This window comes from Pelophylax lessonae (genome assembly GCF_965119305.1).
Source record: "Pelophylax lessonae genome assembly, chromosome: 11".
Lineage (NCBI taxonomy): Eukaryota > Metazoa > Chordata > Amphibia > Anura > Ranidae > Pelophylax > Pelophylax lessonae.
Window position 1 is genome coordinate 220,778,670 of NC_138778.1, and position 18,416 is coordinate 220,797,085.

Consider the following 18,416-nt stretch of genomic DNA (forward strand, 5'->3'; position numbering starts at 1 on the left):
GGGGGGACACAGGAAGTGATATTAGGGGGGCACAGGTAGTGATATTAGGGGACACCGGTAGTGATATTAGGGGACACAGGTAGTGATAATATGGGGGACATTGGTAATAATATTAGTTGGGGCACCGACAATAATATTAGGTGGGGCACAGGTAGTGATATTAGGGGGACACAGGTAGTGATATTAGGGGGACACAGGTAGTGATATTGGGGGGACACCGGTAGTGATATTAGGGGACAAAGGTAGTGATAATATGGGGGACATTGGTAATAATATTAGGTGGGGCACAGGTAGTGATATTAGGGGGACACAGGTAGTGATATTGGGGGGACACAGGTAGTGATATTAGGGGGACACAGGAAGTGATATTAGGGGGACACAGGTAGTGGTATTAGGGGGACACAGGTAGTGATATTAGGGGGACACTGGTAGTGATATTAGGGGACACAGGTAGTGATAATATGGGGGACATTGGTAATAATATTAGTTGGGGCACCGACAATAATATTAGGTAGGGCACAGGTAGTGATATTAGGGGGGCACAGGTAGTGATATTAGGGGGACACAGGTAGTGATATTAGGGGACACAGGTAGTGATAATATGGGGGACATTGGTAATAATATTAGTTGGGGCACCGACAATAATATTTGGTGGGGCACAGGTAGTGATATTAGGGGGACACAGGTAGTGATATTAGGGGGACATAGGTAGTGATATTAGGGGGACACAGTTAGTGATATTGGGGGGACACCAGTAGTGATATTAGGGGACACAGGTAGTGATAATATGGGGGACATTGGTAATAATATTAGGTGGGGCACAGGTAGTGATATTAGGGGGACACAGGTAGTGATATTAGGGGGACACAGGTAGTGATTTTGGGGGGACACAGGTAGTGATATTAGGGGGACACTGGTAGTGATATTAGGGGACACAGGTAGTGATAATATGGGGGACATTGGTAATAATATTAGTTGGGGCACCGACAATAATATTAGGTGGGGCACAGGTAGTGATATTAGGGGGACACAGGTAGTGATTTTGGGGGGACACAGGTAGTGATATTAGGGGGGCACAGGTAGTGATATTGGGGGGACACAGGTAGTGATATTAGGGGGGCACAGGTAGTGATATTAGGGGACACAGGTAGTGATAATATGGGGGACATTGGGAATAATATTAGTTGGGGCACCGACAATAATATTAGGGGGGCACAGGTAGTTATATTAGGGGGACACAGGTAGCTAGTGATATTGGGGGACACAGGTAGCTAGTGATATTGGGGGACACAGGTAATAAATTTAGGGGGTACAGGTAGTGATATTAAGGGGGTATAGGTAGTAATATGGGGGGCATCAGTAATAATATTAGGGGGCATGGGAAGTAATATTAGAAGGGGAATAGGTAATCATTTTAGGGGCGCACAGGTAGTGGTATTGGGGGGAATTTTTCTGGTATTAGGTGGACACAGGTAGTGATATTAAAGGAACACAGGTAATATTACTGAGGGGCCCAGGTGATAATGTGAGGGGGGCACAGGTAGTTATATTAGGGAGCACATGTAGTGATATCAAGGGGGCACAGGTACTGGTAGGGGGGGGGTTAAGTGGTATTAGGGGGACACAGAGGTAGTGATATTAAGGGGGGATAGGTAGTGATTTTAGAGAGGAGAAGTATTGTTTGGGTGGGTGTATACAGATAGTGATACTGGGGGGAGGGATAAGTATTATAGAGAGGGGGACACAGGTATTGGTATTAGAGGAGTGAACATGTATTGATATGGGGGGGGGGTCACCACAGTCCACATGCAGAAGAAGAAGAGAGATAAGAAGGAGAAGAGGAGGGGGCGGGGACTAGAGGAGGACAGATATAAAGGAGGATGAGAGATCTCACACCCAGGAAGTGCCTTCCCAAAAATGAGAAGAAGAAGAAGACGGAGAAGAAGAGTCATCAACATCATCATCGCCTCTACAAGCAGGTAGAGCTCCTCTCCCCCCATCCATCCATCCATCCATCCATGACTGCAGGTAACCCTCCCGTGTGCGCCGCCCGCCCCAAAGTTCTCCAACTCCATTCTCTATTCTTCATACTGAGATCACCCCCCCCCCCCCTCCTCTCCTCTCCTCTCTTCCCCTATATTATACCGATCGCATTTATTCTACCCCGACAAAAGTTCTTTATTATCAGTAATCGCTACAGAATGCTCTGTGTGTATACATTGTATCTGTATGGAGTGATCTCTGTCTGGGTGTATATATAATGTATACATTGTATCTCTATAGAGTGATCTGTGTGAGTATATATTGTATCTAATCCTAATGATCTCCGTATACGTTGTATCTACATAGAGTGATCTCTGAATTAAGTGATCTTTATATCTTTATATAATGATCAGTGTATATAGTGTGTGATCGGTGTATACATTGTATCTCTTAAGATAATAATCTCTGTATTTATTGTTTCTCTATATAATGACCAGTATATACATTGTATCTTTTATATATTGATCTCTGTATACATTGTATCTCTATATAATGATCAGTGTATAGTGTGATCGGTGTATACATTGTATCTTTATATATTGATCTCTGTATTTATTGTATCTCTATATAATGATCAGTATATAGAATGTGATCGGTGTATACATTGTTTCCCTATATAATGATCTCTGTATACATTGTATCTTTCTATAATGATCAGTATATAGAATGTGATCGGTGTGTATATTTCTGCAGTGTGATGTATTGTCAGTGAGTTGAGTAAGTTGCAGACACATGGGGGGGGGGGTTCTTCTGGTTTGTCTTGTGTCCTGTGGAAGAGGCAGATGAACAGGAAGCCATCACACACACACAGATCTGCAGCCTGGCGTCTATCATTCGCCCTCCATTCGGTAGGTTTGCTCTGTATAATCAGCTTCCCAGGGGCTGACAATCATACAATGTCTTCTTCTCCTTCTATAATATCATGATACATTGTTTCTGCATTGTTCAGCATTGGATCTAACGTGCTGCCTGTGGGGGGGGGGGGGGGGGGTCAGCCAGGGGCATTGTGGGTAGTAGAAGAATATTGGGACTGGAGTTGAGTGCACTGACCTTGAAGAAAGAAGTAGTTTTTTCTCAGCAGCTCTGAGATATTACAAGAAGTGGAGGGGAAGAAGGAAGTCAGTAGTTGGAGGTTTCTGCCTGTTTGTACACATTGCACTCCTGTTCTCTTCTTGCAATCAGATGGTGTATTTTGATAATAAATGTATACATAGGAAACAATGTTCCAATAATAATAATAATAACAGATCCCTGGAGCTGGAGGGGTGGCTGTGATAATGAAGGAAGCCCAGGGCAGCTGGGAGCTTTCTTTCCTGCCTCTATTCTGGGCTGCAGCAGACACTTGCTGACTAATGAATTCAGCTTGGAGAGTGCAGGCAGAGTTTGGAGAAGCTGGGTGACCCCCCCCCCCCCACCCAGCCAGGTTTGTGTCACTCTGCCCCCCACCCAGCCAGGCTTGTGTCACCCAGTCCCCCCCCCCCCCCCAGCCAGGTTTGTGTCACTCTGCCCCCCCACCCAGGTTTGTCACCCAGTCCCCCTCACCCACCCAGCCAGGCTTGTGTCACCCACTCCCCCCCCCCCCCCAGGTTTGATGAACCCATTGTCTGGCAGGAGTGGGGTTAATCAGCTCGCCCACAGGGCTTTCCTCCACCGTTCTTCTGCAATATGTCCGCCAGTCACCACTGTTTGTTTGAATCATCCCTCCCCTTTATCTTCTACAAGATCACCTTCTCCACTCCAGCATTCCCCTCTCCTGCCATGTGCAGTTGGACTTGCTTAAAGTTTCTGTTTTTTAAATGCTAATTTCCCAATGGCTGCTGCTGCACAGGCATTGCTACTGTTTCCTTGTTCAACCCCCCACCTTCATTAACACAAAAAGGAGAAGGGGGGGGGGGGAGGTAGAAGGCAGCTCTTTAACTATACTATCTTTTCCAAACTGGCTTATCTGCCAGCAGCTCAATTCAAATTGATTGAGTTATCCTTCCAAGAATGAAAAGTTTTACTGGTGGAGTCCAAAAGACAAAAGGCAGCAGGGAGAGTTTCATGGATTAAGAAGCCATTTTTTTTATTCTCTGGTCAGTCAGCAGTTGTTTGTCACTGGTGTGTGGTTACTGGGAGAGCCAGGATGCAATGGCCGGGATACTTTGGGATATTGGGGTAAAGGAAAGTTCCATAGGCTGGCCATAGGTCGGGTTACTGTAGGCCGCTGGGTGGCCTTTTGAATCTACTGGGTGGTGATAGTTTGCTGTATGGTAAAGAAGATGGCAAAATGTGGTTTTTAGGCAGAAAGGTATCTTCTTCCTTCCCTTCCCTTTTTTTTTTTTTTTTATTAATAGAAGCACCTTTTTCTTACTATATTACTTTTTCCTACAGTATTATTATTATTAATAACAATGTAAGAAAACAAAATTATATATATATAATACATTTTTTTTATTATTATTTTTCCTACTCTAACGGGACTCACAGGTGTTATAAAGTGAACATAGGGTAACTGTGTTATTTTTGATGAAGCACAAGCATTGGTAGAAAAAAAAGCTTGTCTTCTTCAGCATAGTAAGGGAAAAAAAAAGATATAATAAATATGATTTTCCTTCCTATACTATTTTTTTCTTAATAAAAAAACAAATAAGTATATATATATATATATATATATATATATATATATATATATAATTTTTTTTTGCAGTGACAATATTTGTATTATTTTTTTATATATATATATATATATATATATATAAAAATAATAATACAAATATTGTCTCTGCAAAAAAAAAAAAAAAAAAAAAAATATATATATATATATATATATATATATATATATATATATATATATATATATAAATTATTATATATTTTTTTTGCAGTGACAATATTTGAATTATTTATTTATTTATATATATATATATATATATATATATATATATATATATATATATATATATATATATATATATATATATAAAATTAAAATATTGTCACTGCAAAAAAAATATATAATAATTATATATATATATATATTATTTTTTTTTTTTTTTTGCAGAGACAATATTTGTATTATTATTTATTTTTATAATATATATATATATATATATATATATATATATATATATATATATATATATATATATATATATATATATATATATATAAATAATAATACAAATATTGTCACTGCAAAAAAAAAATTATATTTATATACATACATGCATACATACATAGTTATTTGTTTTTTATTAAGAAAAAAATAGTATAGGAAGGAAAAAAAAATCATTATATATAATGATTTTATTTCCTTCCCATACTATTTTTTTCTTTTTTTAAAAAAACAAATCACTATATGTGTGTGTGTGTGTGTGTGTGTGTGTGTGTATATGTGTGTATGTATATATATATATATATATATATATATATATATATATATATATATATATATATATATATATATATATATAATACAAATATTGTCACTGCAAAAAAAAAAAATATATATATATAATATAATATATAATTTTTTGCAGTGTCAATATTTGATTTATTATTCACATGACTCTCTAGAATAGGCATTTCAAATATACAAAAAAAACAAAAAAACCCTGCATTGCATCTCTTAGAAGTGCAAGAAGTAGGATCAATGTATTTATTATATATACACATGTATGATTATAAATTAAATATTTATATATCCTCTCATCATCCATATGTTTATGTATAATATATGTATTCAACATATTTTTTTTTCTCTGAATACACAACTTGGTGTTTTTTGTTGTTTGTTTGTTTTTTTTTATTTGTTTGTTTTAATTTTTTAGTATTATTTGCATGTGTGAAAAAAGCCAATCTAGCTACTGTGAGTCTTCTGCTCTCCACAGACAAAATTTAAAAACCCTCCTGAAGTTTGGAACAGGCGAACTGTTAGTGTATTTGTTTATCTTTTTCTATTCTTTCTTCTCCATTCTATGAACTGTAGAATAGTTCACACCTAACGTTTGCAGCATGGCTAAGTGAAGGCACGGCCCGAGCCCTTGTTAACATAACACATGGAGGGTGAGGAACCCTGTAAAGATATGTAAATGTGGGTGGTTGGGAGCTTTTGAGTGATTTTTTTTGTGACTCTAAACATGACTTGCATCTCACAGAAAAACTCCCTTGAATTCAGACAAAAGGAACTTTGCCCATGGAATGTTTTTTAAAGATTCCAGTGTACACATCTCTACCTTTGGCCAGCAGCATGTAGATGTTGTTGATAGAATAGCGAAGGTATTTATAGTATATGTATCCTAGCTCTTCAAAAGGCACAACAATTCTGTGTTATGTGAGATTTGTTGTACAACAATGCAGTTACTAATTTCCTCTTCTCTCTTCTAGGTCTGCTATGGATTATATATGACTTGGAGAGGAAATGCTATTGATCAAAGTTCTTCTGGTTGTCGTTGTGTACCAAGCCAAGCCCTAGAGGCCTGCTCTTGTTAAGACCTACTTTTTTTTTTTTTTTTTTTTTGTGCTACTTGTGATCCCTGAATGCTCCTTACTTGTTCTTCTGCACTGATCCAAAAGGGGAATTTTTGCCCGCTCTGTACTAAAACTGGCAGTAAAGATGCCAATTCAGTCCCTCTCTGATTTTGAAGATGGTCCTGACAGCATAGGCAGCTCTGTTTGTTCCCAAATGGAAAGCTCTCGTTCTTCCCGGGCCATGAAGCGCAGGAACCTCCTCTCCCAAAAAACCCTCCAAGAGAGCTTTTTGCTTCCGGCGGAGGGAGCCATCAACTTCGACTGCATGTTTTGCACCGAGTCCTACAAACATCACGAAGATCTGGGGAAACACGTGTTGACCAAACATCGGCCGACGCTGTGTGAGCCAACGGTTCTCTGCATCGAGGCGGAGTTCCTCAGTCCTCAGGACAAACGAAGGAGAAGCTCGGAGTCTCCGGTGGAGGAGGTTAAAGATGAGAACGAAGGCTCAGACTGTAAAGTATGTGGTCAAACTTTCGTTGACTCCTCCGACCTGGAGACCCACATGAAAAAGCACAAAGACTCCTTCACGTATTCTTGCAATATTTGCGGGAGGAGATTCAAAGAGCCTTGGTTTCTTAAAAATCACAAGAAGACCCATTCTAGCCGAACGGGAGGGAAAATCAAACACCAGCCGCCGGTTTTTGAGCCTCCGGTGACAATCAACGAGATCGTACAAGAGCAGTTCCCCAAAAGCCTTACCTCGCCTTATAAACTATGCATGGTCTGTGGGTTTTACTTTCCCGACAAGGAGACCTTGATGGACCACAGTAAAATGCACATAAAGGGCTCAAAGCCTGCAGGGAAACCAACAAATTCTGCCCCCTCTAAGGAAAATGTGAATGGAAACAATGGAGGGCAAACCACCAAGGAGGGCTTTATGAGCTTCTTGAACCTAAAGCCTACTTCTGCACCAGCCAAAAAACCTGAAACTGCTCGCAAGTCGATTGGGGAACTGGACCCGTTCAACACATACCAGGCCTGGCAACTGGCGACAAAAGGCAAAGTTGCCCTAGGCTATGGTCAAGTGAAGGAACCTTTCTTTGAAGTCCATGTGGAAACGGACTCATCCTCTGACAAAGATGAGATCGAAGAATTTTGGAATGCCGTAAAAATTACGCAGCCTGCTCATGCGGAAGAGCCGGAGACCGTTAAGCATGAGGATGCCAAGGGGGATGCTGCCATGCAGAATTTGGACGACCTGAAAAACGATGTGATGGAGATTCCCGCCACTGAGGGTGAAAACAAAACCTTCGACGACAAGGACAAGTCAACCCTCTGCATTAACTGTGGAAAATTGTTTAAAACCTATCACCAGCTCATCCTACATTCCCGAGTTCACAGGAAAGACCGGAGTGACTCGGAGTCCTCAGCCAGTTATGACGGGCTCTTGGCCAGGGACTCTCCTGATCCTCCAGTTGACCTGGAAGATATTGAGGGGATCAGAATGGAAGATGTGTCCGAATGGGAAGAAGGTGGCGGTGATTCTGCAACTACTGGTAAGCAATGGTTGCTTTTGAGTCCTAAAACATTTTTAGGGCTTTTGGGGTCTCATTATGGAACAACTCTAACAGAAGAACTGTTCTAGTCACCTGTAGCAACATGTCATTCTTATGCAAAGTAATAGAAACACTAAGCTGAGGAACATCAGCCTCTGCTTTTGGTCTTATTGTGAAATTCTTTAATCAGAATACAGAACTGGTCTATCACTTCCCTCATCTCTCCTTACCTTTCTTTTAAAACATTTCATAGGGTGTAGCGCACCCTAGTGGTCAATCAGTAACTTTATTTGTTGAATTTACTTTGTAGCACCTGCACTCCATTTTAAACTTGTTTAAAATCCTGCCTGAGAGCACATGTCACACCATACCTGTAAAGCCTGTTCTGTGCCCCTCTCTGATTTTAGTTTCACTTTGTTACTGGCTTGTAAAGCAGACAGTTGTAAAACAAAAATCAAAACATTTTTAAATGGCTGTACTAAAAATATGCATGCAGGATCTTGCCTAGTTTACTTTAAATTTATATAAAAAAAAAATATATATATATATTTTATTCTTTTTTTTTTTATATATAATATTTTATTCTTTTTTTTTTTTATATATAATATATATTTTATTCTTTTTATATATAATATATATTCTTTTTTATATATATATATATATATATATATATATATATATATATATATATAATATATATTTTATTCTTTTTTTTTTTATATATAATATTTTATTCTTTTTTTTTTATATATAATATATATTTTATTCTTTTTATATATAATATATATTCTTTTTTATATATATATATATATATATATATATATATATATATATATTTTATTCTTTTTTTTTATATATAATATATATTCTTTTTTTATATATAATATATTTTATTCTTTTTTTTTATATAATATATATTTTATTCTTTTTTTTATATAATATAATATATATATATATATATATATATATATATATATATATATATATATAATATATTTATTATATATATATATATATATATATATATATATATATATATATATATATATATATATATATATATATATATATACTTTATTCTATTTTTTTTATATATTCTTTTTTTTTTTTATTTTTTATATATAATATATATTTTATTATTTTATTTATATATATCTATATATATATATATATATATATATATATATATATATATATATATATATATATATATAATTATAATTTTTATTCTTTTTTTTTATATATAATATATATTAATTTTTTTTTCTTTTTTTATATATAATATATATTTTATTCTAAATGCAGTAATAAAGCACTTCCCACCCAAGAACGTACCCGTACGCCCTTGGGTTTTAGTGGTTATACCTGTATGATGCCTGCCCCTAAAGGAATCATCCCGGTACCGTTCTTTTCAGCCAGCGATTCTGTAGAGGGCAGAAGTGATCTGAGTGGATAATTGGCACCTTGATTATTTCTGCGGGTGGCGGAAGGGGGTCCCCTCTCGCTGCCGCCGCCTCTCCCGGGCTCTCCAGTCCCATCGCGGAGGCCGGGACCGGGGGGCGATGGCTGCCTAGGACAGAACGAGAGGAACTGACATCATTCCCCTCTTTCTGTAACACTGGAAACCGGGAGCGATGTGTATTCATCACTTGGGTTCCGCCACTTGTTTACCTGGCCACCAGTGGCCAGAGAAGCAGCCGATCGGACCAATCTCAGTCCGATCGGCTGATTGGGGTGCCAGAGGAGAGATTTGGGGTCTAACAGACCCCAAATCTCTCCATAAAGAGGACCTGTCACGGCCCATGCTATCACAAGGGATGTTGTTCATCCCTTGTGATAGCAACAAAGTTTGTACCAAAAAAAATGAAAATGAAAACAAAAAAAAAAAAAAAAAAAAAAAAACTTGTATAAAAAAAAAAACTATTTAAAGCGGCAATGTCCCACCATGCAAATGCGAACGCATACATTACTCCCGCACGCATATGTAAATGGTGATCGCACCAAATGTGCGGTATTGTTGCAAATGTCCGGGCGAAATCAAAAATTCTAGCACCAGACCTGTAAAGGCGTTTTAAAGCGTCACCTATGGAGAATTTTAAGAACCGTAGTTTGCCGCCATCCACGGGCGGACGCAATTTTAAAGTGTGACATGTTGGGTATCTATTTAGTCTATATAACATCATCTTTCACATAATGCAAAAAAAATTGGGCTAATTTTATTTTTTTTCCCAAAAACATTGCGCTTAAAAAAACCACTGCGCAAATACCATGTGACATAAAAAATTGCAACACCATTTCATTCTATAGGGCAGGGTTCTTCAAACTATGGACCTCCAGTTGTTCAGGAACTACAACTCCCATCATGCCTTGTCATGTCTGTGAATGTCAGAATTTTACAATGTCTCATGGGACGTGTAGTTCTGCAATAGCTGGAGGGCCGTAGTTTGAAGATCCCTGCTATAGGGTCTCTGCTATATATATATATATATATATATATATATATATATATATTAATATTTGAGGGTTCTAAGTAATTTTCTAGGGGAAAAAAAAGTAGATTTTTACATGTAGGGGCGAAGTGTCAGAATAGCCTTGGAAAGAAGGTGGTTAATTAACTTTTTTTTTTTTTTTTCCTTTAGATAAAAATGAAGACGATCAAGCAGCTGCTCAGAATAAAGGCCTTCAAACCTCTAGACAATGTGGCTACTGCAGAAAGTCTTTCCGTTCCAATTATTACCTCAATATACATCTCAGGACCCACACAGGTAAGAACTATAATGCTGGTTGGGTAACCCAGAAGCTGCCATTAAACACCTTTCAATTTTTTGTCTGGGCAAAAAAAATATAAAAACATTTAGTGCATCTCTACAAGACATTCATGCTTCCCCCCCCCCCTGTTGTAGATCTTTAGGAAAAATACACCTTTAAACAGTGAGGTTCTAGCTTGAGGTTTGAGGTAACACGCTCCCTTAGCAGCACTAAAATCCCAACCAGCGTTCTTTTCTGCTGGACTACAGAGCACCTCTAACATGTTGTGATAAAAATGTTCTTTAGCAAGGAACACACATTCCACATTATTAATTATGCGAGTTTGTGCTGTGAATTTCCTCCAGCATTGCTCCTGTTTCTTCTTGCTGGAGGCGGCCATTTTGCTGAAGCCCAGAGCCCCTGAGCATCTATAGCAGTGATGGTGAACCTTGGCACCCCAGATGTTTTGGAACTACATTTCCCATGATGCTCATGCACTCTGGAGTGTAATTGAGTATCATGGGAAATGTAGTTCCAAAACATCTGGGGTGCCAAGGTTTGCCGTCACTGATCTATAGGATGTCAGCAGATTGGCCTCTGCAAAAAAAGAGCAGAGCAACTGCTCATGTGCAGAGCAGGGTGGGATAATGTGTTACTGTGTGTGTTACCTGCAAAAGGGTCCAGCATTAAGTGATCTTTAAGAAAGTATGAAGGTTGGAAGTATTCTGTAGCCCAGCAGAAGAGGCAGGGCTGACATTACTGGTTGGGATTCCAGTGCAAGGCAAGGCACTGGTGGAAGGATATGCAGCCCTCTCAGCGGAGGCTGCCACAGATAGGGCGGGAGAGCTGCGCCGGCCCAAGCCGCTGCCTAGGTAGTCGGGAGCCAGAATGGCATGCCGCCCCGACAGCCCCAGCCCACCGGGCCTGCTGGTGTCGGCTTAAACAGGACATTAGGATCGGACCAGTATTTTTCTGTACTTGCTGCTTATCTTAAGAGGGACAACCTAGGGCAGGGATATGCAAACTGTGGCCCTCCAGATGTTGCAGAACTACAAGTCCCATGATGCATAGCAAGACTCTGACAGCCAAATGCATGACACCCAGAGGCAAAGGCATGATGGGAGTTGTAGTTTTGCAACAGCTGGAGGGCCACAGTTTGCATATCCCTGACCTAGGGGAATGCACATGTATTGCAGAGATGGACCGAATGTTATACAGACGGCTTCTACTTCTGCCTAATATGGAGTTGGGGAATGGAAGAGCTCCACTCTGAGTGAGGTTGGGCTTGTCGTTATGGTGGCCAGAATTTATAATATTATACAGAGGGCTTCTACTATTGCCTAATTTGGAGTCGAGGAGGTGGAAGAGCTCCACTCTGAGTGGGGTTGGGCATGGCATTATGGTGGCCAGAGGTCAAAATCCTTAGCTGTGGAGTATGTAATAATGGTGCCAAGCTTCTTGGGGCCAGATAGCAGTTGACTGATCTTTCATTAGACAGCTGCGAGTATTGAGCATTGGCTCCATGGGCATATATGAAGGTTAAAGGCTACACTGGAATTTTGCTGGAGTCTTCACACAGCATCACCTTCTGTCTGTGCTTGAGGGAAAGAATTGTGAGGCTGGAGTGCTGTGCTATGTTGCCAATCTCTGCACTGACCTCCTCCTCTGATTCGCTAAATATTAAATTGATCTGTCTAACAAAGGTATTTCTAAAATCTTCTGGAGCATAAGCATGCAACTTTGCCAAAATCCTCAGTGTGTATTTATTTGTTTCTTAAAACCAGACTCTTAGCTTCTACTCTTATGTTTCTAGGTGAAAAACCATACAAATGTGAATTTTGCGACTATGCTGCTGCCCAGAAGACCTCCTTGAGGTATCACCTGGAGAGACACCACAAGTTCAAACCTGGAGAGTCCAATGCTCGAGTGAAGAGCATCAGTAAGAGCTTACAGCTGCTTAAAAGGCTGCCTGAACCGCCTCCTGCTGCTGTCCAAACCAAGGAAACTCATTCATCCCAGCTACCCACGAATGATAACAAAGAGGATCCACTGATGGCCAAACCACCAAAACGTTTGTCTGCTCTGCGCAACAAACTTGTCAGTGCGAACCAGGGCCTGCAAAACGAGTTGGCGGCTCTTGAGAAGAGTGGAGGAGCGAAGGCAAAGCCAGAGGAAACCAGGGCGGCTACTCCTTGCCAGCCTCCAAAAACCCCAACCCCACCTGCAAATGGAGATGTAGAGATGTTTTTGACTTGTGCAGAAACCCTTGATGATGACCCTTGTTTAACTGAGGAGAAACCCGCAATAGACCAAAATAGAGACCAAAATGGAGTTCTCGGTCTGGACCCTGTTTTAGAGGCTGATCCAGCTCCCTTGGATTTGTGTACAAGGCCTGCCAAGAACTTATCGAACAAGTTATACAACCGTGCCTTACTGGCCATGCGTACCTGCCCTTATTGCACCTTCAAAACCTTATACCCAGAGGTGTTGTCCATACACCAAAGGCTCACCCACAAACAGAACTATGAACCTCTCCATAAAGTCAGGGGGAAAAACCCAGCTCTCGTGTTGAAAATGAGACGCACCGGTTGTCCTCCAGCCTTACAGGGTGTAGATGTGTCCCCGTTACAGCTGGAGAGCACCAGGCCAAAAGGTCGCCCGACTTCCCAGCCCAAGGTGACCGAGAAGCCAAAACGGACTCCGGCACAGGCGAACAAAGCTGTTAATCCACCACCAAGTGTAGAACAGGAGAATAAACCTCATCCTGTTCAACAAAATGGCCAGCCATCCAGAAACGTCAGATACATGCAGCCAGACCTGCAAGGCATCACGCACCTTCTCGAGAGAATGCCACAGCCTGAGCAAAAAATTCCTCAGTGGAATCCTTCCACCAGCCAGAGGAGCAATACAATGGTAACCACCGAACGTCCCTATCCCATGATACCTGTGTGGCCTGGAGAGAATCCTTTTAACCGGCCTGGAATGTCTTCTCCAGAACTTGTGGAACACTTCACCAAAAGATTAAAGCACCCCAATATCCCAGCCTCTGTCTCTACTGCTTACTTGAATGCAGAGGTGGTCAAGAGACTACAACCTGGCCAGGTCAGTGTTATTGGTGCAGAAATTCCACCTGGCAAGCCGGTAAACCCTCCATTGCCCAACAAGGTGTCTCACCCCTACGAGTTAGACCCTCGTTGGAATGTTCTGAAACAATATGAACAACCTACAGCTGCTGGACCATTATACAGAAACCCCAACATGCCTCTTGGTCAGGGATCTACTTCTGCTATGGAAGGTAAGTTTGTTGGGATGTGCAATACAGTAGACTTTCTGAGCTTTCCACTCCCGTTGGCCACAGTCTGTCCCCTCTAATGTCTGAAGGACCGTAAACTGGCCCTTTGTTTTGAAAGTTTGGAGACCCTTGATATAGATATAGAAGGTGCCATTGCCCACTTGTTTTGAACATCATAGGCTAAAACCATAAATCCAAAGATTTTTATCTATGTTGTATAGTGTCAGAGCTTACACAAGGCTAAGTCAACCCCTCCCTCATATGACGGGCTACCCTAGGCCCAAACTGCATCCTGGGAGGAGATGACATGTTCCCCAATGCTGTGGCCATTTGTAATGGCTCAACTAGGGTAAGCGCTGTAAGTTTGTTGGGAAAATGCAATATAGTAGACTTCCTGACCTCTCCACTCCCGCTGGCCACAGTCCAGCCCCTCAAGTCTGAAGGACAACAAACTGTCCCTTTGTTTTGTTTGGAGACATCTGATATAGTTATAGAAGGTGCCATTGCCCACTTGTTTTGGACATTATAGGCTAAAACCATAAATCCAAAGGTTTTTATCCATCAAATAATTTCAAACCCTGTGTAAGCTCCATTCTGGATGCCAGGAGGTTATTGTCAACCCCCCTCCCTCATGTGATTGCCAACTTAGGGTCAAACACTGCATCCTGAGAAGAGGTCACATGTTCCCCAATGCTCTGGGTATTTGTGATGGCTCAATGGGGGAAACTGCTGTAGAAGTGATTATTGAATGGGTCTGGGTGAGCTAGCAAATGGGTAGAGTGATCTCTTTAAACTGGGTTTACAAGTATTGGTGAGGGTTTGGGCAGGGGAGGACAGAGCAGAATTCGGGTGCCAATGGCTGCAAATAAAAGGAGCCATCAGGAACCTTTTAGAAGCCACCAGTCTCAAGCTTGGCCATACACTAATAGCATTTCATACAATTTTTGTTTTAAAAACCTTTGTTCGGCTCTCATTACTGTTATGAAGTAAATTGTTGGCAAAAGTTGTCTTTATAGTGAAGGGTTTATCTATGTTTTGTAATTCTTTGTGTGTTTGTCCCATCTAACCAGAACCCCTCTTTTTCTACCCACAGTGAAAAATGCTCCGTTGTATCAACGGATATCAAAACGAGGTTTTGGACCGAATGAAAAGACCACTTAGGAGCATCCTAAAGGGTAAGTGGAATTTTCTCATCAAAGGGTAACTAGCCATAGTAGTAGCCCATAGCATCCATTCACGTCATAGACATCGGTCACTTGGAGTGCACAATGTTTACAGTGTTTGTATCACTGTACAGCTAAAGGCAAGAGGCTCAACAAAGGGCACCTGTCATCCATCCACGATGTAGGGAGCCATGCTGTGGAAGAAGACCACTTTCCCTTCATGCTTTATACCAGTGGTCTCCGAACTGCTGGCCCGGGGGCCAAGTGCAGCACTTTACTTGCTTTTTATCTAGCCCTTGGGGCACTTTTCCTCCCACTGACACCAACGATGGGGCACTTTTTCTCCCACTGGCACCAATGACGAGGGATTATTCCGCCCACTAACACCAATGATGAGGCATTTTCAACTCCCGCTGGCCCTTCTAAAGCCTGAAGGACCGTAAACTGGCACGTTGTTTAGATGGTTTAGCAACCCCTGCCTTATGGAAGGAGAAGGGGGTGCACACCGCTCAGAGGCTGCCTGTAGTGGATAATTCCAATGAAGGACTGCAGTATTCTTCACAGCTGGGTGCTTGCTAGGGTCCGTAGACCACAAAGTCCATAGGTCAAAGCAAAGAAAAAGCGGCACCTCCAGTGATTAAAAGAAACAATATCTTATTGAAAAATCGACATAGCACAGGAGCACACAGTTCAGCAGACGCGTTTCACACAAAGTGCTTAATCATTCCTGATCTTAGAACCCCTGCCATATACCAACCATTTTCAGTCAGGGTTCCTCCAGAGGTTTCCAGGGGTTCCATGAGTTATGGCTGACCTGACCTCTAGTTTGATGGTGCCTGCATAATTCTGGGTCCAATCCAACCTGGCAGAGCCAGCTGCATGATACCAATGATCTTTTTAGCTGCCTGGAAGGGTAGCATTCTGACCACCATTATAAGGGGGGCATTCTTTCCATTGACCACAAATATAAGGAGCGTTCTTCCTACAGGCCTCCAATAGAAATTTACATTCTTCCCACTAACCAACAATGTATTTTTAGCAGGGGTTCCTTGAGGCCTTAAAATTATTTCAAGGGTTCCTCTAAGGCAGTGATGGCAAACCTTGGCACCCCAGATGTTTTGGAACTACATTTCCCATGATACTCATGCACTCTGCAGTGTAGTTGAGCATCATGGGAAATATAGTTCCAAAACATCTGGGGTGCCAAGGTTCACCATCACTGCTCTAAGGTAAAAAGGTTGGGAGAGGCTGCTCTATACGGTATAGTCAGTTGAGAAAGACTGCCTTATACTAGGCATGAAGGGAAAAGCTGTCCTCTTCCAAAACATGGCTTTCTACATAATGGAAGGATGACCGGTACTCTTTATTGAGTATCTTGCCCTTTAGCTGTAACGTTTTTACAGAACCTTGTTCATTAAATGATAACGGTGCTAAGATTCAGCATTTCACTGATCCTAAATGAGCCAATTGGTAAGTGGGTTGGCATGAATAATGATTAATCACTAACCTTCCAGTTGACAGCTGCTAAGCACCATAAATGCCAAGTGACCTTAACTTGACTTGTATGGTAATCTTGAATGTGAATGGTCACTAGAGCAGTAATGCCGGGACAAGGGGTAGGCAGGAGAGGGCAGCTGCCCTGGGTGCAATGGTTTATTGTAGGGTGATGGGGGCTCCCTGTGCCAGTTGCTTCCATTACAAGGCTGACAGGAGTAGCAACAGCAACATCACTGCTAACCCTAAGGGGACGGGTGGTCACAGTTTGGAGTCTTTGCCCTGGGCGCTGGGTGACCTTGTCCCGGCATTGCCTGGGAGATCTTTATAGTGGGTGTTTTTAATACCAGGCTGGCTAATGTGTTGGCTTTCCTTTGTACTGTTTGAACATTGGTAGTAACCGATCCTCTTGTTTTCCAGGGCTGTGGAGGATATCTGAGGCATTCTGACGAGTGCCCACAAGCTGCTACCTTTCTTCTATACCGGAACCTTCTTCCCTACGCAAGCTGTGATTGTACTATCAAGCGACACTAAACTTTATTTTTCTACCATTTTTTTTTTTTTTCTTTGGAAATTGCGCCAGAAGGCGTCCCTGCTGAAGTCGCATCTCTGGGAATGTACAATGCATAGATATCTATTTTTTTTTTGGAGCAAGACTTGTTAAATATTGAAAGAAAAATGACCAAATCTAATGGGAGACTTATTTCTGTATACTTGAGCGCCCCCCGCTGGTTTGTTTACAAGGGGCTGAATTTTTTTTTTTTTTCTTTTATATGAAGTGGCTATTCTACAATTTTTGGTTTCCCATCTCATTGACTTGGTTAACAAATGGTTAAAAATTTAGGTTTTTCTCCATGGCCACTGTTTGTGTATATAGATACCTCAGGTATAATATGGAGAAACGGAACATTTTTTTTTTCTAATTTTTTTTGGTCAGTTTTCTTCCATGCCTTGAACTCACACTGTTACTATGCTGTTCACTGTGGTTCCCCCACCCCCCTGGTTATAAATCTTGTACGACTGTTGCTGTAATTTTCACCCTCAAGTGGGACTTGCACACCCAATCCCCCCCCCCCTCTTTTGTGAACTTGGCCTGATCTGATCTACACACCGAGAGGGGGAAAAAAAGCCTAGAACATTTGTGGATGATGATAAAAACATTTCAGAGACTTGGCAGAACCTGGAATTTAGGCTTCCTGTTTGGTACCTCCATGAAAAAACTCCTGCCAAGTGTTAATGGTGGCCCTTCTTGAACTCAAAGATGGCAGCTAAACCTAGATCAGGCTGATGTGCGTTATCTAATCTGTTGGGGCACGGGAAGGTAATCTATTATTGGTGACCCCCCTTTTTTATTTCAAATCAAGTGCCTTTTTGTTCTGGGTTTGCTGATCCTTTAAGATGGGTTGCTGGTTGGTTTTTTGGGCCCCCAAAGTTTTCTCGTAAACAAGGAATTTCACATGTATTTTTTTGGGAGGTGCTGGATCTTTTTTTCATGGACAAAACTTATTGGTGTCTTAAAGTGGACCTTCCATGCCATAGGGAGGGCCTAGTTTTTTGTAAGTCTCCTTCCAAACCCCCCCCCCCCCCCCCACAAAAAAAAAAAAAACAAGAGTGTCCCAGTCAGCCAATGAATCGAGGTAATATCAGTGCTTCCTGGAAAAGCTA

At 41.0% G+C, this 18,416-nt stretch overlaps 1 protein-coding gene across 1 annotated transcript; it reads left to right on the top strand.

The window, feature by feature from the left end:
* Positions 1-1,927: 1,927 nt before the first annotated feature.
* ZNF217 (zinc finger protein 217) lies at positions 1,928-17,248 on the top strand. The gene is made up of 6 exons (XM_082272413.1): positions 1,928-2,028; positions 6,412-8,054; positions 10,694-10,819; positions 12,616-14,097; positions 15,188-15,269; positions 17,172-17,248. The coding sequence occupies exons 2-5, from the start codon at positions 6,641-6,643 to the stop codon at positions 15,253-15,255; spliced, it is 3,090 nt and encodes a 1,029-aa protein (XP_082128539.1). The 5' UTR covers positions 1,928-2,028; positions 6,412-6,640; the 3' UTR covers positions 15,256-15,269; positions 17,172-17,248.
* The last annotated feature ends 1,168 nt before the right edge of the window (positions 17,249-18,416 follow it).